Here is a 25817-nt window from a genome sequence, read left to right as displayed (position 1 = left end):
ATATATATATATATATATATATATATATATATATATATATATATATATATATATATATATATATATATATATATATATATTGAATCAGCTCAAGCATCATACTCCGAAAATCTTTGGAAGATTCAATCAGTTTGCTTTTCAGAAGAATAGCTAATATTTGCATTTTAATAAATTTCTTTTCATTTATTTTTCATTACTCTTTCTTGTGAATAGCCATGATTGTGTACTCCTTTTGGGAGGCATTGAAACGGGATATCAAGTCCAGTGTAGGAGCAATTTTGCTATGTAGTGCAGAAACCTATGTCGTCATGTGAAAACGCTGCTGTGTATTCCAAAGTTAAAGCTAGATAAAAATAATTTCTTAGACCACACTTCTTTTCCATTAAAAACAAAAAAAAATTTTTAAACACGAAAAACGGGTTTTAATTTTCTAACAAGCAGTGAACTACAAAACAATTAATTATGCACAAAAGCTCCGAATATTTCGGCCCCACATCCGGGAGCCTTTCTCAACGAAAAAAAAAAAATAAATAAAGCAAAAAAAAACAACTTAAATTACATTACAATAAAACATACTAAACACATAAAGAGAACAAAAAGCAAAAACGAAATAAAAATATAAATAAATAAGAACAAAACTCACATATTAATTAAACACTTCCATGCACTGAATGTCTTTCAACTGGCCTCCTCTCAGTATATAAATGGAAATATATTAAATAAACACTTCCATGTACTGATCGAGAAATCGATCAGTGTTTATTTAATTTATTTAATATATTTCCATTTATATACTGAGAGGAGGCCAGTTGAAAGACATTCAGTGCATGGAAGTGTTTAATTAATATGTGAGTTTTTTTCTTATTTATTTATATTTTTCTTTCGTTTTTGCTTTTTGTTCTCTTTATGTGTTTAGTATGTTTTATTGTAATGTAATTTAAGTTTTTTTTTTGCTTTATTTATTTATTTTTTTTTCGTTGAGAAAGGCTCCTAGATAAAAAGAGTGTAGACGTTGTAGAGTGCTACTTTGGCAAGTCAAAGGTTTATCATGAAGCTAGCAGCAAAGCCTGTCGATCGAAAGGCACAAAAACATAGCTTAAAAAAATATAACGAAAGGCAAGAAAAACAAAAGACTTAAAAAAAAGTCTTTAGTGAGAATCAGAAGCCTACTGACCGCATAATATCAAATTTGTAGGGTGGCTTTAGGTATCCGTTTTATAACGCCACACGATTGTTTTCAAAGCTGAAAATTATACGTTCATTAGCCAATTATATAGGTAGATGTACATTTACGATAAAATAAAAGTTCAAAATAGGTATAAAATCCTTTTTAATAGACAGTGTATAATAAATTTCACAAAAAAATACCAGATATATCGGTCACTGTATATGTGACCGAAATATCTGGTATTTTTTTGCGAAATTTATTATACACTGTCTATTAAAAAGGATTTTATCCCTATTTTGAACTTTTGTTTTATCGTCATGGAAAGGCAGTGTGGTCTCCGAAATTATCGATGTACATTTAAGTTGAAATTGTTTCGTTTCTTTTCATAGGTATAATTGAAATACCAATGAGAGAGTGTATTATAGACGGAAGAGAAAGAATGGGTGTTCAGTACGTTGCCCCGGGTGAAAGAGCCAAGATCAAAGTCTTTGACGCAGTTACCCAGTTTAAGGTCTGTATTACAGGTGAATATTCTAGTGACGAAATTTGGATTTAAATAAAGAAGCAATTCAGTTTCAAAAGAAACGTTCTAGTAATAAATTGTAAGGCCAGATTGCCTATATTTAACGTTTGAAAAAAAAGAAGGAAAACTAAAAAAAAATTATAAATAATTAAGAAACCAAAGCGAGGTAATAAAAAATAAAGTCATTTATCTTTCATTTTTTCTGTCTCGCTAGTTTTGTTCAAAAAGTTAGTTTTTATTTCATATTTACCTTTTTTGTCCAAAGTTCTCTGAACTCTCTGAAAATTCTACTATCACCATATTACCCTTGAAGCAGGAATTCGAAGATTGGTCTTTGATGTATTTTTGTGTTCCGCCAAATCACTTTGTATGGAAGGGATGGGCGCAGAAATTTGGGAGGTGGGCTCATTAGATGGGAAACTGAAAATTCTAGTACCCTTTTTATGGGGCGAAAGTGAGGATTCACATATAGATTTTAGTAGATGGAAGTGGCCTTGTTTGGTCCTGACTGTCTGATTTGCTCAAAAATTTCAGTGATCTTTCCTGGGGGAGGAAGAATTGAATGAAAATCAAGTATTTTTGTAGTAGGCATCAAGACATGGCTAATTGTAGAAAAAGCCAAGACAGATAGTCCGAGTAATTGAGAGGCAAAAATGTTTAAATGACAAAAGTAAATGGCGGGAGTAAGTATGACTCTCTTATTGGATAAATACTTGTGTGTTGGTTTTTGGAAAGGCACGCCTGCCTAGAGTCTCAGGCAGGTTGACCAAGAATTTAAAATTGACATAGGACCGTTAGATGGCCTGGAATGAGAGGCCTATGGTCTTAGGAAGATTGACCAAGAGCTTAGAATTGAACATATATATGTTGTCTAAAATTTAAATTCAGAATTTAGTTCCGAAGAGCTGAACAAACAATTACAGATATCTCTACAACTAACCCTCGACAAAGCTATGTCAGCCAAAACACAAATATAAATAAATTTAAAGAACCTTTTCCAAAAAAAGATTTTCAAAGAAAAGTAAGGAGCAATATTAAACTGTAAAACGAACCGAACAAAAGTCACATAATGAATCAAACTTAAAATGAACAGTCATTACCATAAATAAGAGCGGGGATACCATCCCTTCGAACCGTTTAAAGGCGATAATTGTCACTTGCGGTGAATATGTTTTGCAAGTTCAGTATTTTTCTTTTTGCCCTTGACTCCCACATGCTGTGATTTGCGCAAAAGCGCAATTTGATAAATGCAATTAGGTTACGGAAAAAACATATAAAAATACTTTGAAAATCGCAAACAGGATGAGGAAAATCGTCCAAATTATAACATTCAAAGAATTGAACAATGTTTCCCGAGGACTTTGTCTCTGAAATTTTCAATGTTTGTGGATTTACGTGGTCCGCAAAAAGGCTGGTAACAAATCATCCGCAATCTGCAAAATCGCTGTGATTTTTCGTCAAATGCAGTATGTGGGAACTATGAGTCACTGCGTACTATGAAAAGAGTTATAGATTTTTTTTTATAATAACTGTAGTAAGTTGCGAGGAAATATCCCTTAAAATATCCCAAAAGGCTACAATACTTTTTAAGAAGGATTTAAACACACTCCGAACACTGTCTTGTTTAGCTGACAGTCTGGAAAAACACTATTTTATGAAGCATCGGACCTCATACCTACAGACAGGGAAAGAAATGAGTTGTAGAGGAACACCTCTCCCTCTGGGATTAGTTGGGTCCCTAATTTTTTTCTAAGGTGATCTTTTTCTAGTCCTTAATTTGTGAATTCTAATATGATTACCTTTACAGCTTTTCCAGATGACCTTGCCAAAGATCAAGGAAATTCATGCTCCTTGGTATGGTGTCTTATAATTTCAGTTTTTTTTTTAGGTATTATCAAAATGTCTTAGAAATACAGGAGCCCTGCTCTTGGTAAAGCCAGAAACGGGATTCAAGCATCAAATACGAGTTCATTTAGGCCTTGGATTAGGCTGCCCTGTTCTTGGCGATCACAAATATTCCCATGTAGACAGCTTCAAGCCACAGGTTTGCTTTTCCTTTTCTTTCTAAATTATTGTTTATATAGAAAAGAATTCTCAAAAAAAAAAAAAAAAAAAAATACCATCGCCCCTGTGAAATAGCATTGGTCCCAGTGAAATTCCTTCAGATTCCTATTCGAAAGCACCTGTGAAATTCCCTGAATTTTTGTTTGAAGAGACGAGCTCCCCACAAGACAAGCGTATTCTAAAATTTGGTTTGATGTATGTGAGGTAAGCCAGTCTCAGTTGTAACACTGAACAGCCAAATTGACTGACTGGATTAGAGTAAGCATTCCGGAGTTTGCCTTTCTCACCATTAGCATTAGAAAAGCAGTCAGCGCTGAATGTTAGACCAAGAACTATGGCCAAATATGCACATGGGTATGGGAAAGGAGCCATACAAAATCTCTTCTCAGGAATTAAAGTGAATGGTTTTGGTTTTACTTTCGTTTATTTAAAGACTGTAAATGGAGGATTGGTCTTAAAAATTGTTAATCATGGCACCACTGAATTTTTTGCACCACTGAAATTGTTAATGGCACCACTGTCACGGCACCACTGTCATGGCACCACTGAAATTGTTAATCATGGCACCATGTCATGGCACCACTGTCATGGCACCACTGAAATTGTTAATCATGGCACCACCTGAGACTTTTCAACGACGTTGCGGTATTTATCGAATATAAAGCAAATTTTTTACATGACGTTCGACAAAAAAAAAAAAAAAAAAAAAAAAAAAAAAAAAAAAAAAAAACGATGAATACCAAGGTAGAGAAAATGATCAGAAGATCAGTACAGCACAAAAGAAATGATGAAGCACATCTCAATACTTCAATGGGATGTAAGATCACTTTCAGGAAATAAGTTAAATGGCCTTGTGTCTTTTATGAATAAGAATACTATTGACATAGCTTGCTTTCAGGAAACCTACTTGACTAAAAACCAGCAAATTAAAGTCCCCAGGATATACTATCCTGAGAAAGGATAGGTCATCTGAGAAAATAGGTGGTGGTGTGGCTATTTTAACGAGTAGTAACATCAAATTTTGTTGAATTGAATTCCCAATGTTTTGTAATGATATAGATACAATTGTAATCAAGGTTTGGCTGAATTACACCAATACTTACATAATAAGCTATTACAACCCCAATGGCCAACTGCAGATGCTTCAGACTTCTTCAATTATTTAAGTAATTCTAATATGCTGAAAAATATAATAATATGCGGAGATTTCAATGGCCATAGCCTTTTGTGGGGGGTTAAGCCAGCAAATAAAGCAGGCAAGTTCATTCAAACCCCCAGATCTTAATACTTACTTTGATCCCAAAAGTGGATTCCACAATTGATCTTCAAATTGTGTCAGCAAATATATTGAATAAAATTTATTACTGATCATTTTGCAATTGTTTCTTCAATAAATGAACCTGAAACAATTCAACTGCACACTCCCAATTACATAAACTCTAAAGCAAATTGGACTAAGTTCAAAAATAGACTTAATGATGAAACCCTAACTCACACGCAGGAATCATATGATTCAACTACAACACCTATCACAGCCTCTGAAGTTTTGGCATCTGTACTAACAAATGCAACTAATCATGCTATCCCCAAAACAAAACCCAAACACACATCTAAAGCATGGTGGTCAAATGAGTGCCAAAATAATTGTAGAATAAAAAGGCACCAAAGAGGATATTTCTGAAGAAATTCTCACCTGTTACATATGTAAACAAATTACATGCTGAGGCTAATCTCAAGAGAGCTATAATAACATTTTCAAGAGGGCTATTAATAACTTCATGAGGGCTATTAACAACTTCAAGAGGGCTATTAATAAATGCTAAATATAATTACTGGAACAATTTTGCAAATAATCTAACCAGAGAAACACTTGAGTCCATTATGCATAAACTTATAAGCCACATCTGTGGGAAAAAAATGTCCCCTAATCCTCTCCAATATGAGCTAATACATAATAATACCCATTATGATAATGAAAATTCAAAGGCAAGCTTATTTTCAACCTTCTTCTCCAATAAGCTCACATCAAAAAGTAATAGCAACACCGCCTCAATAACAATCAATCCCATATACTAGCCTCGCCTAGGCTATGAGTACATAACCTTTCCTCCCACTACTCATGAACTGAAGAATGCAATACATCATATTAAGGCTAAGGCTACATGTAGCTACGATAAGATATATCCTACATGGATAAAAAATCTCAGCCCTTCATACAAAGAGGAGCCAATAAAGGGCTATAATCAGGCATGGGATGAATCTGTATTCCCTAGTGTCTGCAAGTGCTCATCCCTCTTACCTTTCCTAAAGAAAAATAAACCCAAATACGACCCTCCATCTTACAGGCCTATAATGATTACTCCTGTGCTGGGAAAAGTAATTTAGAAAATGATTTACAGTCGACTCCTTTAGTTTGTTGAAAAAAATCATATGATAGCCCATACTCAAACTGGCTTCAGGAAACACTATGTCTCTACAGATGCTTTTGTGTTGTTAACAAAGCCATAAATGAATCTGTATCTAAAAATGAGGTCCTAGTGGCTGCATTCCTTGGTTTTGAAGAATTATATGACAATGTAAACCACCAGATCCTTTTTGCCAAACTTACAAGTCTTGGATTACACCCAAAGCTATTATCCTTCATAAAATCTTTATTGAAAATAAAAATTTCATTATTCGTGTAGGTTTAGCCACTTCAGCCAAAACTACAATAGCCAATGGTCTTCCACAGGGTGCTGTCCTAAGCTGCCTCCTATTTTCCCTATTTCTTGGGAATATGTATCTCCCCCACACTAACATACAATATACTGATGATCTGGTTTTATGGGCAACTGGCAACACCTTTGATATTGCACATTCAATGTTGCAAAAGTCACTATTCCAATTTGAAAAAAAAAATACTCCAGAAATCTAATTTACCCAGTGCACCTACCAAGTCAAAAATCATCCAATTCCACCATAAGTGGAAAACTGTTAATGCAAAACTAACGCTAAATGGCATAATCATTCCAGAGGATAATCAAATAAATAACCTAGGTCTCGTGCTTGACCAAAAACTCAATTTCCACCTCCACATCACAACTACTGTAAAAAAGTGCTATAGGAAAATCAGAATAATAAAAAGACTACTAGCCACACCCTGGGGATTTAATGAGAAACTTTACTCCAATTTTGTAAATCGCATATAAGACCCCAAATTAATTATGGGCTCATTGTTTATGGTGCCTGTGCAAAGACCAAGATGCAAAAAATCGAAACAACACAAAATGATATAATCTGTCTCATATTTGGTGGAAACCAACAATTACTAAGTTTCTGCTTAATGGGAGTGGCTTATCAACGATAAATGAAAGACGAAGATTGCTTCTGTTCAATTACTTGTCAAAAATTGAAGCTAAGAGCTCGCACACCCTGGATAACTGGTTTGGAAATCCATCCATGTATGGAGACATTATAAACAAATTTGCAATTACTCAGAAGAAATTTTCAGTGCCAGCAAGGTCTATTGTCCCCACAATCCCCCAAACCCCTCCATGGAGTTGATTGCTCCCAATGTAAATACTTCTTTCTCAAAGTGGACAAAAGAACTTACCCTAGTATTCATCCAGGAAAATTTGCTGAAGTTAATAAAATTACATATAATGATTGCCTCCCAATTTTTTTTATGGGTCTAAAATAAATGAGAAGGCTGCACGTGGAGTTTATCTCCCATCCTTCAATATCGCAATGGGTGAGAGACTATTTGATAATGTCTCTATAATGTCTGCAGAGTTAAATGCCATAATCATGGCATTGGAGTACCTTATGAATGATCAATCAATGATTCCTAATATAGAAAATATTATAGCTTATTCTGACTTTATATCTAGCTTGGAGTTGCTGTCCATAGCATCCCAACATAAGATGGATATGAATACACTATATTGTCTCAGGCTTACTGATATGCTTGCTTCAAGAGGCATAAAAAGATATTTCCAATATGTTCCAAGCCACTCAGGTATCATAGGTAATCATCAGGCTGATGAAATTGCAAAAAGTCCCTAGATATTGGCCAGCCAAGTGGGAGACCAATCCCTCCTAGAGAAGTATATCGCTGGAGATTCTCAGAAGTCCAGTCAAATAGATATAAACCAGATTTATCTCCCTTCCCCAATAAGCACCATTCTAAAACATATATAAAATATAACAAGTTCAGGCTCAAATGGGCTAATTTTTCAGGCGTTCTCATGCCAGTTTTAAATTCATCCGGTTTATTTCCCCTCTTTGCAGCCATTGCGATAAAAAAAAAAAAAAATGAAACAGTTGACCATTGCCTATTTGAATGTAATGTGCTGACGTCTGCACAATTTGACCTGCATTATAAACTGTTAAAGTGCTTCAACCACTACAAAATCTCATCATCAGCTAGGTGCTTAGCTGACCATATCTACACAGAGTACTGGAGTTGAAATATATCCCCTGATGTTTCAGATCCTAGACTCAAAAGAGCTTTTCTGTAAGACATTTGATCAGAACCGATCCAACACAAGACAAATAAGTTGAACCCACTTAAAGTAATCCAAATCATCTCAGGTAGTGAGACAAAAGGAAAGGGGCTGAATAGTCTCGAATAAAAAACCATCAGAAGAAGAAGAAGAACAAAGTTTAAAATCCAAAATGAGGATAATCTTCAGCTAGTGAAAAAATAACAACGAAAAAACAAAGTAGATATTTCTGCAAGACCTTCGCCAAGCTGTCTTTAGCGCTCTAAAAAAGGGAAAAATGTAGAAAAAAGAAAAAGATAGATGCTAAACAAAAACTAACAATTATCCCTTAAAATATCCCGTATCCCAAAAGGCTATAATATTTTTAAAGAAGTTTTTAAACACACCCGAACACTATTTTTTGGTACCGATTTTCTAGAAAACACTGTTTCCTGAAGCATAGGACCTCATACCTACGAACAAGGGGGGAAATGAGCTGTGGAGGAACACCCCCTTCCCCCTTCCTCTGGGATGTGTTGGGCCCCTAGCCAAAAACAAAACAAAAAAGTTGCAGGAAAGATTTGTATGCTTTATTGATTATCACTTATTATTTATATTTATCTATTTTTTATCGGATTCTGGCCATGTCTCTCTATTTAATTTGTTCACTTGACCTGTATTGTAACGACCTTGACAAAGCTAACATTGAAACTTTTTTTTTTTTTATTGTAAAATTTCATTTTATACTTGGTCCATTATAGCACGGATGGTAAGTTAATTTTTACTTTTTTTCTGAAGTGACTACACTCACAAAAAAAGCAGCTAACTTGAATGTATAACCTGTTTGGACAGATAATACGTACTGGGTGTCGATATAATTACAAGTGCTATATTTTATGTCAACATTTCGAACTTGCGTTAAACAAAATCAAAGAAGAATTTCTTGAAAATAACGGGTTTATGACCAGTAGTAAGAAAAGAAGAACCGTTGCACAAATATTTTGCCTGTATCCAGCAAAGCGTCTTCAGCGTTGACAAAGAAAGAAACTAAACCATAACAATTTAAAAAATGAAAAAATAAAAAAGAATAGAAAGAAAAGATCAAATGAACAGCTACTACTCGATGAACAAAAAAAAAAATCATAGCTTAGAGGATTATTAGGATATTCATATATATTAGGATTATTAGGATATATTTCTCTGAAGTTTTCATTTGGTATCCATGCATATAAGTGTGACGTAAAATATGGATTTATGTCAAGAGATGAAATACAAAACCATTTTGATCAATTGGATAAAACTTCAGAAAGTTTGGATATTGACGTCATACTGATATCGGTAACTCTGATAAACACATACTCCTTTCATTTCAGCTTTAGAGGTGAATTTTACCCGCAGATGTTTGGTGTACCTATGGGTCTAACTCATAATTGGGCTATTCTGTTCTTGGCTAATCTGGCTATTTTGGCTAATGTGACTGATTTGGCTAATCATTTGCGCAATCTGCATTGAAATGTCTGCTATTCAATGTTCCGTCTGGTTGCTTGTTTTTGGGGTACATTTATAGACGATATTTCATTCCATTGGAGAGACGTAGTTGAGTCCTTAAATCTATTTCTCGATCAGTTAAACAGGTTTGATAGAAAATTTAAATTTGTGCTCGAATCGGAGAAAGAAGACAATCCACCTTTTCTAGATACTTTGTTAATAAAAAGAGAGAGTAGAATAATTTTCTCAATATATAAAAAAACTCGTAATGGTAGATGTCTAGAAGACCAACCAACCCAGTTTTGGTGAAAAAAAAGAAGTAGTGATTTCATTGGTTGATAGGAATTAAACTTCCGCCCATGCTACCCAGTCTTGGTGAAAAAACGAATAGTGATTTCTTTGGTTGATGAATTCAGTATCATCAATAAAATTCATCTCATTGGCTGTCAAAATTTGTTCTCCATAATATATGGAGCACTGGAATTCCATTGATAAAGTTTTCAGATTTAGAAAACCTCCTCAGACTTAGTCTCTCGTTTGGCAGAGCATCTTTTGGCAGAGCATCAAAATTCAAATGAATTTACAGAAAAAAAAATGTGCATTGTCAGTTTAATATAAATATGCTGATATTTATTTCTTAAAATATTAATTAATTTTTGATTTCTTAAGGTCATAAAAGTCAAAACATTTAAAAGAATTTTTTTCAGTAAAGAATAAACTATATTCTGGCTTTTAGAAAGCATATGGCTTAGAACCCTACCCAGATTAATTTCTGCTCGTTTTGAGTTTTACTTGTTTTAATTTCTGTTTGTTTTGGGTTTCATTTATTTATTGATACTGATTTGTGGTAGTTGTATGCTTGGTAGATTATTTGATTCTATTTTTGTTCATTTTTGGTTTAATGGAGTTCTTTACTTTTTTTTGAAAAACTTATTTTGTGCAAAAAGTTTTTTTTATTAATTTCTGTTCGTTTTATATTGACATAGTCTTTTTCAGGGAGAAAGACTGAGCCTCTTCTGACGTTAAACAACCATCCTTTCCATAAAAACCTTTAATACCCCCTAGGCATATCTAACAACCCTTGCCCCTAATATCCGCGATTTGTTTCAACCACAAAACTCTCTTTTTGTCTCATTAAGACTGTTTTCAATGGGATGGTTATTAGAAAATTTCTACTAGACGCATTTCGGGACAATATGAGGTGTGTTTTGGGGGTGGGGGGGGGCGCGGAGAGGGTAGCTGCCCTCTGATCACCGAGACTCTTAAAAAGAGCACTAGAGCGTCTAGAGCACTAGAGTGTCTGATTACCAGTCCAATGAGCCCACTTTGAAGTTTATATGACAACACTTTCTATAAAAACCCTATGTGTTCCCAGGGCATAACTTACAACCCTTGCCATGAGGGCTGGGGGGATTTTTTATTTTCAAAGACATAATTTCCAGACCTTTCTGATAGGCTTAACAAAATGACTATCTTAAAATTTTGATTGGAAGTGTTTGGGGAAACGATGGGTGTGGAGGGAGACATTTGCCCTCTGATCACTTTCGACTAATAAAAAAGGCACTATTCCTCTCAATTTCCAATCGAATGAGCCCCTTTTGAACCTTCTACGACAAAAATATCTATAAAAATGTTATATGCCCTAAGGTCAGAACTTACGACCCTTATCCTGGGGGCTATGGGGGGGAGGGTTGTTATCCTCAAAGACATAATTTCCAGACTCTTCAACTACGTTGAACAAAATGGCCACATCAAAATGTTGATCGTAAATGTTTGAGGAAATGATGGGCGTGGGGGGGGGGGGTAATTCTTCCTCTGCTTACTTTCAACTATTAAAAAGGGCAATGGCCCTCTCAATATCCAATCGAAAGATCCCTCTTTGAAGTTTTTACGACAAAACTTTCTATATGCCATTATGTGCCCCCAGGGCATAACTTAAAAACTTAGCCCTGAGGGCTGTGGGGGTTGTCGTACTCAAAAACATAATTTCGGACCCTTCAACTACGTTCACCAAAATGGCTATATAAAATTATTGATCTGAAGTGTTTGGGGAATGAGGGCATTCGCCCTCCGATCGCTTTTAACTATTAATAAGGGCACTAGCCCTCTCAATTCCCAATTGAATGGGCCTTTTTTGAAGTTTCAACGACAATGCTGGCAAAGACCTAATATCCAGAACTTTCAATTACGTTGAACAAAGTGTCTATCTCAAAATTTTGATTGATGTGTTTGGGGAAATGGTGGGTGTGAGAGGGGCGTTAGTTGCCCTCCAATCACTTTTGACTATTATATAGGGCACTAGCGCTTTCAATTTCCAATCGAATAAACGATTTCTGAAGTTTCTACGTTTCCTATAAAACCTTATATGTCCCAGGGCATAACTTACAACCCTTGCGCTGAGGACTGTGGGGGGAGTGTCATCCTTAAAGACATAATTTCTGGACTTTTCCACTACTTTGAACAATATAGTTATCTGAAAATTTTTATTGGATGTTTTTGAGGAAATGATGGGCGTGGCAGGGGTGTTAGTTTTCTTATAATCAATTTTGACTATTAAAAAGGGCACTAGCCCTTCGAAGTTTTCGAAGTTTCTATGACAACGCTCTCTATAAAAGCCTTATATGCCCCCAGGGCATAACTTACCACTCGTGTCCCGAGGGTTGTGGGGGGGGGTATCATCCTCAAAGACATAATATCCAGAACTTTCAACTACGTTGAAAAAAATGGTTATCTCAAAACTTTGATTGGATGTGTTTGGGGAAATGGTGGGTATGAGAGGGGAGTTAGTTGCCCTTCAATCAGTTTCGACTAGCATATTAAAATTGGTACTATCCCTTTCAATTTCCAATTGAATGAGCCTTTTTTGAAGTTTCTACGACAATATTTTCTATAAAAAAAAACCTTATATGCCCCCAGGGTATACGTTACGACCATTGCCTTGAAGGCTGTGGGGGGGGGGGGTTGCTACCCTCAAAAACCTAATTTCCAGAATTTTAATTGCGTTGAACAAAATGACTATCTCAAAATTTTGATTGGGAGGTCTCAAAATTTTGAGAGGGGGGTTAGTTGCCCTCCAATCACTTTCGACTATTAAAAAGGGCACTAGCCCTTTAAATTTCCAATCGAGGGAGCAATTTTGGGAAGGCTCTACGAAAACACTCTTTATAAAAACCTTATATGCCTCCAGGGCATAACTTACAAGCCTTGCCCTGAGGAGTCTGGGTGGTTTGCCATCGTCATAATAATAATTGCCAGAACTTTCAACTAAGTTAAAGAAAATGCCTAACTCAAAATTTTAATTGGGCGTGTTTGGGGAAAGGATGGGCGTGCGAGGGAGGCTAGTTGCTCTCCAATCACTTTTGACTATTAAAAAGGGTACTAGCCCTTTCAAATTCCAATCAAATAATCTTTTCTTGAAGTTTTTTCGACAACTCTTTCTATAACAACATTATATGCCCCCAGGGTATAACTTACAACCCTTGCCCTGAGGGCTCTGAGGGGGTTATTATCTTAAAAGACCTAATTTCCAGAATTTTTTGCTACGTTGGAGAAAATGAATATCTCAAATTTGTTATTGCATGTGTTTGGGGAAATGGTGGGCGTGAGAGGGCGGTTAGTTGCCCTCCAATTACTTTCAACTGTTAAAAAGGGCACTAGCCGTTTCAATTTCTAATCGAGTGAACCCTTTTTGAAGTTTTACGACCAAGCTTTCTATAAAAACCTTATATGCCCACAGGGCTTAACTTAAAAACCTTGCTCTGAGGGTTCTAGGGGGAGTTTCATCCTCAAAGACATAATTTCCGGACCTTTCTACTACGTTGAACAATATGTCTGTCTCAAAATTTTGATTGGATGTATTTGGGAAAATGGTGGGTGTGAGAGGGGGGTTAGTTCCCCTCCAATTACTTTCGACTATTAAAAAGGCCATTAGCCCTTTGAATTTCCAATCGAATGAGCCCTTTCTGAAGTTTCTACGAAAACACTTTCTATAAAAACCTTATATGCCCCCTGGGTATAACTTACAACCCTTGCCCTGAGGGGTTTGGGGTGGTTGTCATTCTGAAAGACCTAAGTCCTTGAACTTTCGGCTACGTTGAGCAAAATGGATATCTCAAAATTTTGATTGTATGTGTTTGGGGAAATGGTGGGCGTGGGAAGGGGGTTAGTTGCCCTCCAATCACTCTGACTATTAAAAATAGCACAAGCCTTTTGAATTTCCAATCGAATGGGCCTTTTTTCAAGTTTCTACGACAAAGCTTTCAATAAAAAACCTTATATGCCCCCAGGTCATAACTTATAACCCTTGTCCTGAAGACTGTGGTGGAAGTGTCCAGCTCAAAGTTATAATTTCAGGACCTTTCAACGGCATTGAACAAAATGGTTATCTTAAAATTTTGACTGGATGTGTTTGGGGAAATGGTGGGCATGGAAAGGGTGTTATTTGCCCTCCAATCACTTTCGACTATTAAAAAGGGCACTAGCCCTTTCAATTTCCATTTGAAAGAGCCCCTTTTGAAGTTTCTACGACAACGCTTTCTATAAAAAACCTTAAACACAATCCCCCCAGGGCATAACTTACAACCCTTGCCCAGCGGCCCGGGGGGGGGGGCGTCGTCATCCTCCAAGACCTAATTTCCAGAACTTTCAACTACATGAACAAAACGGCTATCTTAAAATTTTGATTGGATGTGTTTCGGGAAAAGGTGGGCGTGAGAGGGGGGCTCGTTGCCATCCAATCACTTTTGACTATTAAAAAGGGTACTATCCGTTTGAATTTCCATTCGAATGAGCCTTTTTTGGAGTTCTACGACAAAGCTGTCTATAAAAATATTATATAACCCCAGGGCATAACTTACAATCCTTGCCCTGAGGGCTGTGGGAGAGTGGCCTCCTCAAAAATATAATTTCTATCCGGAAATCAATTACACCGAACAAAATGTCTATCTCAAAATTTTGATTGGATGTGTTTGGGGAAATGGTGGGCGTGTAAGGGGTGTTAGTTGCCCTCCAATCACTTTTGACTATTAAAAAGGGCACTAGCCAATTCAATTTCCAATCGAATGTGCCCTTTTTGAAGTTTCTAAGAAAACGCTTTCAATAAAAACTTTATATCCCCCCAGGGCACAACTTACACCCCTTGCCCAGAGGCCCGGGGGGGGGGGCGTCATCCACCAAGACCTAGTTTACAGAACTTTAAAATACGTGAACAAAACGGCTATCTTAAAATTTTGATTGGATGTGTTTCGGAAAAGGTGGGCGTGAGAGGGGGGTTCGTTGCCATCCAATCACTTTTGACTATTAAAAAGGGTACTATCCGTTTGAATTTCCATTCGAATGAGCCTTTTTTGAAGTTCTACGACAAAGCTGTCTATAAAAATCTTATATAACCCCAGGGCATAACTTACAATCCTTGCCCTGAGGGCTTTGGGAGAGTGGCCTCCTCAAAAATATAATTTCTATCCGGAAATCAATTACACCGAACAAAATGGCTATCTCAAAATTTTGATTAGATGTGTTTGGGGAAATGGTGGGCGTGGAAGGGAAGTTAGTTGCCTTCCATTTGCTTTTGACTATTAAAAAGGGCACTAGCCCCACCAATTTTCAATCGAATGAGCCCTTTTCGAAGTTTCTACGACAAACCCTTTGATACAAAGTGCCCTGGTATGGGGAAAAAATTCATTGTGTTAACATCGGTCTTTACCTAGGCAGCGCAATAGCGCTGCCTATGATGAATGTATTGCACAAGGGGCTAGGGAAGCCGTAGAAATGAAAAAGAACCCAAATTTTAGGAGATTTGTTTCTTATCAGAGATACTGGTAATTTGAATATTGATTAAATTTATAATACTATTAAAAAACAATAAACCTTCTGTCAAAGATTGTAACTCATTCGAGTTTTAAGATCTAAAATTAAATCTAAGTTAATGATAATGAAATCTAAGTTAATGAGATAAGATTAATTAACATCTAAAATCAAATAGAATAGCTGCATTAGGAAATTATTTCTCAATAGAGTAATTAAGTCGTTTTAAATTCGTCTAATTATTTGATTGTCAGTTGCTTCTTTGTTGTTTTAAAAGTGCCTCGACCAATTGCAGTATATTCTACTTCAGTGGATTGTTCATGGAGTAGTAACTTTAGTAAGGTCAATTGAATTTCTAAAATAAGATATTTGAGTTCCCCAAAACGGTCAGAACACTGTTGCCGTTTGCCCAATTTGAAAGTGATGAACCGATGGTTGAAACAATAAGTCGAGAATAGTTTTGTGAATTTTGGGTAAATCGTAGGTTTTTGGTACCAAAAAACCTCTTTATAAAATCTAATACAATAGAGACATTCGGTGTAAGTTCTTTTTGAGAATCTTTCATTTATTTTTCATCTGGGTCAAAATGCAGTTTTTTGTATTTGGATTCGTATTAAATAACGTCTTTCATTTTTAGTTGATTATCACTATTGTCCATTGTTGCAATAATTTTACCTTTATACGCTTTTGGTGATAATAATGTCTGTATTCTGTTTGAATTGTAAAAGTGTTTTTATGTCATTTTTTGTGTTATTTTTTTTAAGCTTTGTCTTATCAAAACTGTTTAATGTTTCGTAATCTCGGCTCTAAGTTCTTGTGGAGCTTCACCTTTATCAACAGAAACAAAAATACGAACCTCTGCCTAAATTTGGAGCATCGAATTGCTGAACGAAACAGAATTCCAACCCTTCTGGCAAATGGGCTTCTTGTTAGTTAGTCAAGGGTTTCGATGAAATGTTCTTTACAACTGGACCAGGACAAAATCGAAGATGAAAGGCATCAGAATCGAGAATCAAGGCATCTCAAAGGCATAAGAATCAAGGATAGACGAAAAGTCTCGAGTAAGAGTCTATTGAACTTTTCAACCAACACATCATTTGAAAGATGGGAATCACTTTAAAGGACTTGAATCACTTTAAAGGATGGGAATCACTATTAAAGGACTTGAGAGCCATATCCTTATATTTGAGGAATGCTTCCAATGGAAGATAAATCACTTTCAAATGTTCATAGCAATTTATATCTTTAGTTAACTTGAAACGCCTCTGTTTTTAGATCTGTATTAATGGTTTACTAAATTCAAAAAAATGGTTTGATTATTTGGATTTAGACACTCGAGGCACCCTATTTCATTTCTCTCCCGTTCTCTTTCAGGATAGTCAGCTTGGGCCTTCTGATAAATATTCAGTTTTAGGCTTGTTGGGCTTACCTTTGTTGACTTCTGGTAGCTATAGGTCGAAATGCTTAGAACATAAGATAGGAGTACTTTCCTAGAACAATAGGAGAACAATTGATATATTGTTCCCTCTTTAAAGGTCTTTTTTTAATACCAAAATGGCTTTAGAAGTCAATTTTTCAAGAAGGTTTTTTATTTATTAATTTTTTTTTTTTTTTTTACTACATACAAATAAAAATCGACGTAGTTTTTTTAAATTAAACAAATATGACACTCGGCCAAATTGGCTCACCATGACAAAAAAAAAAAAAAGGCCTGTGGCCAATAGGAAGAAAAAGGAAAGTAATCGCACGAATATTTTGTCTGTATACAACAAGGACAAAGTATCAAAAGAAAGAAAAAAAAACCTAATAACTAAAAAAGGAAGAAATCTGAAATCAAAAAGATCAAACCAATATAAAAATAACGTTCGACTTTCGCCAACTTCAGTATTTAGGGGTTTTGAAGTCTACTGAATGCAATATACCTGTCGAAAATCATCTTATATTAAGTACGTCTTTCACAAATAGCCACATCAGGTTGGAATCAAAACATTCAAATATTTTCAATCTTCGTGAATGGTGATAATTACAGTCTTTGGGTCTTTGACACCCCCCCCCCCCCCCAAGACACCTGGTGGTTTGTAGACGTGTTGTACGTTTTGAATTCATGTTCATTCAAAGATTATTTTGTAAATGGTCCTTAATGATTAAATGTTGATCATTTAAAATACTTGAGATGACTATTGTTCAAGTAAATATTTTGCGAGTGGTGTTTGATTTCCAGTAGAGCTGGTATTTATGGATTTTTGGGGCTGTGGATTTTTGAGATTAATATTGCAATATAAAATCAACATTGAAGAAATCCGTAAAGGACTGTTAGGTTTTCTTAAAATCTGAAAACTGGATAGTTTTGAGGCTGTTAAGACACGTCTGAGGTTGCGCCGGACCTTGTTGGAATGAAAATCATCCTGGGATATGTACCGCTGGATGTGTATATGAAATTTGTACCGCTAGAGGCTATATCTGAGTCTAATATTTCAATACAGAACTCTAAAATCAAGAATGTTCAGAAAATATCTTACGGGTGCTGGTTGATGTCCACCAGGGCTGGTATTTAGAATTTCTTGCTGATCACAAATCTGAGGCAAATGTTACAATATTCACATCCGAAAATCAAAATTCATTTACTATTTGTCTTACAAATGGTAGACATTTGAAAATCCGTGTTAAGAATCTCTGTCATTGGAGGGCCTAGAGTGAATCCCTTATGCCCTTGTCTTCTCCAACATCTTCTCCATTCTCATTCCTAGATTAGCTTATATAGAGATGTTTTACTTTTTCGAATCGTCCCAGGATTATTTACTACTAACAACTGCTAACAACTTACTGCAGAACCAAGCCGCCTGAGGCCAACACAGCTACGCACGCTCCTCCTCCATCCTAATCTGTTCAAAACCTTCTAAAAACTCCAAAGCCTCCTTATACATCCTCCGGTACAATCTCCTTATGTGGGCCTTTCTAAAAAGTCAAGTTTGGTTAATGTTAATAAAAATAAAATAAAATAGGATGACTATATAATAGTTTAGAAACAAATTTGGGCTATATTTTTGCACATTAAAGGAGGCGGCAGGTGGGGGCAAAGGGCAAAGCATTGCATATATTAAATACATAACCTAACCTAGGTACCTTTTTCCACATCTAAACTCCAAAAAAATCACAGTTTAATATCATATACGCAATTAAAACCACGCTAGACAAAGTATTTCTCTCGGCTGTGTCTTGAATCATCTTGTAAAAACGGGTTTTTTCAAAGCGTCTCTGCCGTTTGACTGCAGCATCTCTTGTTGGACTTCTTGAAAGATGCCAATATAAGGGATAGTACCCATCCTCCGACCCCATTCGGGGACAACCTGCTTTTCGTCTGGCCCTAGACGGTTAGCCGGCAAGGACTATCTTTGGATATCTGTCATACTTCATCCACAGAACGTGTCTTAGCCATCTTAACCGTTCTCTCATTACAGCCATAGAAAGCGGGGTTGAAGCACATTTTTTTGTACAGCTTACTGTTTGAGATACGGCCAGTCAGTCGGGTACCCAAAACAACCTTTACGAAATTTACTTTACAAATATATCATACGGATGGTTTTTCATTTCTGCCAAGTTTGGTATTTAAAGGTTTCTGGGGCTGTTGACTTCAAGTTTCAGGCTTTCATTGAAACATAGTGTTTTAACACAAATACTGTTTATTCTCACCAACATTGGCATTTAATGATTTATATTACTGAAATTAATCAAACTCATTTTTCGCAAATAATGTTTCATTTTCACAAAAGTTTATATTTAAGGATTTTCTAGGTTTCTAACTGTATTTGGCTTAAAGTGCACTACACAATTCTAAAATTATTCCATGGCTAACTAATTTCACAATGACTACTAATACTCGGTTTCTATTATCAGGTTAATTTAACTGCCTTAATGAATAAAATTATTTAACCCAAAGGTACTCCAATTAGAATATACAACAGCCATGTTACTATATAACGAACAGAAATTGAATTGAACACAAAATTTTGTCTAGAAAAGTAAAACGTTCCTCGTGAGCCTGTCCATATCCAGTATTTTGTGGGGGCAGGAGTGTTACAAAACAAACTTTAAAAAAACCATCAAACTTTTGTTTTTATACATTTCTGTTACTTGTTTCATATTTGGACACAATTGGGGGGGGGGGGTCAGACCCAGTAATCTCCTCTTGAATATGCCCTTGCCCGTGAGTAAAAACTTTTTGTTTCATCATTAGCTATTAGCCATTAAACTAGTAGAATCTGTAGTAGAAGACCTTGAAAATTTTTGATATTTGTCTTCTTTGCTCAGAGATTGCTCAGAGAACTAATTACACAATTCATGTTTTCTTCCCAAAAAAGATTCGCAGGGGTTAGTCTAATAGCTACATCAAACCCTTGTCATGCTTTGAATTGCCTAGACATCTAGTTATCAAATGATTTTTCATAAAATTATTTCTTCTTTCATTTTAAGTTTTTAGATGACCTTAAAAAATTCACAATATTTTTTTTTCCAGAGATTGACTGAAGACTTGTTGAAGTCCTTAAAGATTCGACAAGCTGCTGTACGAACAATGCCAATGTTTTTACATGCTGCCTATGTTGCAGTCCCTTTTTTGGGGCAGAACGGAAGAAATCTGGTCCTAAAATCTGCTCCTCCTCCATTGTTCAGAAAAGTGATGAAGTGGATGGGGCTTCGAAGTGGTAGAATATTTTAGCTTATCTCAGTTTTGTCATACATTTAGTTTGCTATTAAACGGTTCGTTATTGATCTGAGGAGACTTGATCCCAAGTTTAGAGCTATTTTGATGCAAATTATCTAATCGATACTCTGTCCATATATTTTAAAGGCTGTTTCATCTTTTCTTAGCTTAAATCGGGTGCCAATTCACGAAAATATACAAAGAGGGGGGGGGGCAAGATGTATTTTCAGTACCTGGGTGGCAGCAACTATGTTGGTTCTTTTTTTCAATGAAGAAACGGAAAAAAAGTATCTTTGAATGAAAATATAAAAAAATGTTTTTCAAAGCCTAGCGGGGGGGGATTCCTCCTTCATCCAACTGGTGCCTCTGCAAAGCAGCCGTTTCACTCTTAACGTAGCATGCTCTCAAAAGAATATCCCCCAAAACCTAATAACCCAAAATTAAGCAAAATACCTTGACTAATGGCTATACCAACGATGCAAATGTTTTTGCACACTGTCTATGCTTGAATCGTCTTTCTGCAAAATAAACAGAGTTAAATAATGTGGCTTAAGAGTACAAAAAAATTATAAGATTTTAGTATTTTGAAATATTTTACCTTCAATCAAAATAAATAACTTTGATCTAGCTATGGCAGAAACAGTAGCAGGGGCATTTATAGAGTGATCTATAGGAGGGGTGAAAGATTTGGTTATTAGCATAAGATTACTTTAAAGGCTGGTGTGGTTGTTGGGGCTCTCATCTTTAGAAAAAACTTTTATCTGTTCAGGAACCATATCAAAGAGTTTTTTTTTTCAAATATATAAATCATCTCTGACGTGTCTATTGATCAGATCTAGTATTTTTCGCGCTTCTGAGATACTTATCAAAAGCTGTTCTCAAATGGAGAGTCAACAAGTCTATAAAGAGTCTGGAGGATAAATTGTAGTTGTAATTCATTTCTGAGACAACACTGGCTAAGCAAGATGAAAAAAAAACATGCAGAAGAAAAAACGAGGATATATCAGCCAGTGAAAAAGCAAAAATACAATGCAAATATTTCGGCCTAGACCTCCGCTTTCACTTTAGTGTTTGTTTTATTTTCCGGTTGGCTTTTATTTGTTTCAGTGGTTATTTTGTTACGGTCTTTTATTATTTTTCTATCTTTGCGCTGAGAACGGGAGAGCCGAGGTTTTAGTGGTTATTTTTTATGGTTTGTTTTTATTCATTTTAGTGGTTGTTTTTTACGATCTTTTATTATTTTTCTATCTTTGTACTGAGGACGGCTGAGCGGGGGTCTCGGTCGAAATATTTGCATTGTTTTTTTGCTTTTTCGCTGACTGGAAATATCCTCGTTTTTTCTTCTGCTTAAGTTTTTTCATCTTATCAAATTGTAGTTGAACATACATCCTCCCCTTTGAGAACAGTTTAGCAAACAGTTTCTGTCAGTTGTCTTAGTAGTGTAAAAATGCCAGATACGACCTTTAGGTACGACAGCACCAAAATAAATTGTTTGTCCCCGACGGTAGCCCAACTTACGCTTGTGGGAGTAACTCCACTTCTGAGGTAATCACCAAAAACCGCTTGCGAAGCTGTTCTCTAAGGGAGGATTAGCAAGTAAAATGCAATTGAATATACATTGTCCTGCTGATCTTCCTGTTTAGAACACCTTAGCAAACGGCTTTTGGCAATTATTTCAGAATTGTGAAACGTCAAGCGTCAACTTTTAAGCACAGAAGCGAAAAAATTAAGGGTTGCTCTTTGTTCATGACAGTAGCCTAACTGACACTTGGGAGATCAACTTCACATTTCTGAGGTAATTCCCAAAAAATTGATTGCAAAGCAGTTCTCAGAGGGAGGATCAGCAAGGATATATAGAGCCTGTAGGATCAAAGTGAGATTGAGCATACATTGTCCTGAGAATTTTCCTGTTTTGAATAGCTTAGCAAATGGTTTTTGGCAATTATTTGGAAATTTTGAACATGTAAGATAAGACCTATAGGCACGACAGCAACAAAATGAAGGGTTGTTGTTTGCTCCTGACAGTAACTTACAAAAATACACCACGGAACAATGTTTACTAACTGTCTGTTGATAAAGTATCTCTATCCAATTATATAGCTGTTAGTTATCATGATTAGTAGTTTTCCAATGACGAGGAATCTGGTCAAGGACATCTTAATTCAGAATATTTTATGTTGCGATTAATTTTTTTTTATGATTTGAGATAAGATGGCTATAAATAATTTGTAAGCTTTTATTTGAAAAAAAAACTTAGTTTTGACTGGCAAATAATTGAGTTTGTGTGAGATTCTTAGTTTCTTTGTTGTTTTTGTTTTGTTTTCGGAAAGCAATATTTTCTTCTTCTTTTTTCTCTATGGTCTACTGTCCCGCCATAGCCAAATCTGGCTATAAAAATGTCAGAATTTACGAAAAATATTTGTTTTCCTTCAAATATATCAGAAATATAAAAAATAATTAAACGTAAATTTAACAATAAAAAGAATACATAATCATATACTCCCAAAATCTTCGTCCCTTACAGGGACGGATACAGAATTTATGTTTGGGGGGGGGGGCATCAACGAAGCGTGGGCTTTCTTTTTGGCATTCTTCTCCCACCTGCCCCTGTAATCAGCGCAGCTTTTGACCCTCAGGGGGGGGGGGAAATATTTTCCAAAATCCGTCCCCTGGATCCGCCTCTGGTGGCTTATGTAGGGTGAAAGAAAATAAGGAGAAAAAAAACACATCTAACAAAAAGAAATTGACTAGTAGCTGACCAGCGCTAATTACCTGTCGAAAACTAAGCCAAAACTAAGTATCATGCACAATAAACAATACAAAAACAAAATTGCAGCTTGCCCCCAGGGATATCCATCCCGTGCTGGGATAGGTAAAAATACCAGAAAGTAAAAGTGTTTTTGCAATTTTTCTGAAAGAACCAAACACGTGGCACTTTTACCTGACTCGAGTAAAGTATTTCAGGCAGCATAAAAGGCAGTCAGGAGATTAAAGCCTATCTGATGGAGTGAATGAAATTCGAATATTGTCAGAATTACGAAGATGATGTATAAAACGATTAGAGATAAAACACCGATTATTTCTTAGGGCCGTAGAGACATCACCGTTTTATTGAAGAAAAGGAAAGACGCGCACAAAAGAATATTGAGACTTCAAATCAAACAACGGCTTGTTAAGGTTCATATTCCCTGTGCAGTTTGTTGTATGTCATTTTTCTGCTCTTCTGCAGTCTTAATGTATCAACAAAAGACGACAATTTGACATCATGTCTTAGCTGAGATTCAGCTTTATCCAAATTATGTTTTTGAAATTCGGTGTAATCGTTTTTTTTACACTGAAAACACGTTGAAAATTGGTTGAAAATCGTTGGAGAAAAGACAATTTGCTTATTTTTACGCAAGTTTAGAATATTCCCCAAGACAAAGTGTAAGCACTATAATGATTCTGGTCAAGAGTTCTGAAACTAATGAATCCAATAATGCAAATATCTTGTCCTTTTGGTGAGAGTCACTCTAGCAGGAGTGTCGTGGAATCGCTTCTTTCAGAGGGAAGAGAACTATTTATTTCCAGGATAAGGTTTTTTACTTTATCACATATCTTACAGAGCGGTATCAGAAAGGAATAAAAGCTGGTGTCCATGCATTAGGGGGACAAGAGACGTAAGACTGAATTAAACCATAAAAGAAAACTTTTAGAATCAACCCAGGAAAAAGTCAACCCTGGAGTCTTTGTTCCTTTTGCTAGATTATGTTTTTTCTAGATTTGCCGCTCTACCTTTCGTTCTTTTTTAATTTCAATAGACTACGTCTTACATCTTTACCCTGACTGATCGATCATAAATTTTTACGCTTGAAAGTTGAGCAATGTTGATCCTTGACAAGTTACGAACGCGATATATAATTGGTGCTAAAGTCGTGCACAGTGTTGAGGTTATCCATAAGTGTGACGAGAATGTGAGATAAGCATATCCCTCAGTTAAGTGTTGCAAAAACAGGGGTAAAATTCTAGATTAGGGGCTTGTTGCTATCTTAGAGAGTTGAGTTGACTGAATGAAACCCAGCTGTGAATCCAGAGCCTAAATATACCCTGGGAAGATATTGCCAAGCTGCTATCTCTACCCTTTCTATATTTCTAGGGCTTAGAAGATTGCATACATGACAGGTCTATCTAACCTATCATTCATGACATGTTGGTATACATGACCTATCTAAATTTTGACAAAAAATGTTTTGCTTTAATTTTGGGTTTTCTATGTCATCTTTGTTGGCTCTAATCTTTGAAAATGCTATTCCTAGTATTTGAGACTGAGATTAAGCCTTATCAAGTATTTATATATATATATATATATATATATATATATATATATATATATATATATATATATATATATATATATATATATATATATATATATATATATATATATATATATATATATATATATATATATATATATATATATATATATATATATCAAAGTTTAGTGAAGATTTGTTGTTCAAAACACTTCCTTTATGTTTCATTTTAGAAAAAGATTTATTTCTCAAGACTGGATGTGCATAACGCAAAGATTGTAAAATGTTACAAAAGGTCGGTGCTCTTTGGAGGGGGGGGGGAGGAGAGGAATAAGGTATTTCAAAATATCTTCAAAGGGTGTCCTAGATTCAAGCCCTGGATTTCACGTCCTGGATTCATTTCCGAAAGTTCCATTCACCCAATTCAACTACTTTCCAAGATAGATAGTCCCTAATATAGCATTTTGCCAAAACAGGATTCATTTATACATTCAAACACCATATAACTCTCAAGCCTTCATAGTTTCACCGTGATTTTCCGAAATACAATCGCTCCTGGGGAATTTAACCAATGATAGCTCTTGGATTGATTCGCAACATAACATATTTTCTTGTGTGCTATTCGGAAGGATTTTTTTTAGACTGAATTACCCATAGCTGCAGAAACGTGTCAAAACAAACCAACAGAGTTTTCAAAACAAACCAAGTAGAAAACAAAGAAAATAGTAGATATTTATCATTAATATCGATATCAGTATCGATATTAATTATCCCAAGGTTTTTTTTTTCAGTTGAAAAAACTTTGGAAGAATCGGAAGATCAGTCTGCGAACCAAGATTAGAATGCTGGAAGCTACAGCGACGACAGTGGTCAAGTCAGGTTTCGAAGCATGGGTGTTCCGGAAAACGGAGGAAGATTTACTAGACGTTTTCCAGTGAAATTTCTTACGAATTGTTTTGGGTACCCGATTGACAGACCGAATCTCAAACTGTAGGCTTTACAAAAAATATGGTTCAATCCCGCTTTCTAGGGTTATAGTGACAAAAGGCTTGAGATGGCTAGGGCATGTTCTACGGAAGAAAGTTTTTGCCGAAGATTGTCCTTTTCGGCCAACCGCCTAGGGATAAACGGAAAGCAGGTCGTCCGCGGTTAGGGTTGGAGGATGTTATAAAGAAAGATTTAAGGGAACTGGGTAATTCCTGGAAAGGTGTAAAGAGGGATGCTTTGAATAGATTGGGAGGGAAGAGGAGTGTGCGTAGCTGTGTTTGGCTCAGGTGGGTTTGTGCCGCAGTGAGTTATTAGTAGTGCTAGTAGG

The 25817-nt window shown here is 35.7% G+C and overlaps 1 protein-coding gene across 1 annotated transcript in view; it reads left to right on the top strand.

The window, feature by feature from the left end:
- LOC148945959 (uncharacterized) overlaps positions 1-20269 on the top strand; it is a 108418-nt gene extending 88149 nt beyond the window's left edge. The window contains exons 5-7 of the mRNA XM_089097775.1: positions 1558-1679; positions 3580-3735; positions 20022-20269. Coding sequence (XP_088953901.1) covers positions 1558-1679; positions 3580-3735; positions 20022-20222 — 479 coding nt within the window. The 3' untranslated portion in view covers positions 20223-20269. The remainder of the gene's footprint in view (positions 1-1557; positions 1680-3579; positions 3736-20021) is intronic.
- The last annotated feature ends 5548 nt before the right edge of the window (positions 20270-25817 follow it).

Source organism: Artemia sp. Qi Xiang Cuo, chromosome 12 (genome assembly GCF_049724085.1).
Source record: "Artemia sp. Qi Xiang Cuo chromosome 12, ASM4972408v1, whole genome shotgun sequence".
In the NCBI taxonomy this organism is placed as follows: domain Eukaryota; kingdom Metazoa; phylum Arthropoda; class Branchiopoda; order Anostraca; family Artemiidae; genus Artemia; species Artemia sp. Qi Xiang Cuo.
The sequence above is the reverse complement of the archived record's forward strand: the minus strand, read 5'-3'. Positions and strand labels throughout refer to the sequence as shown.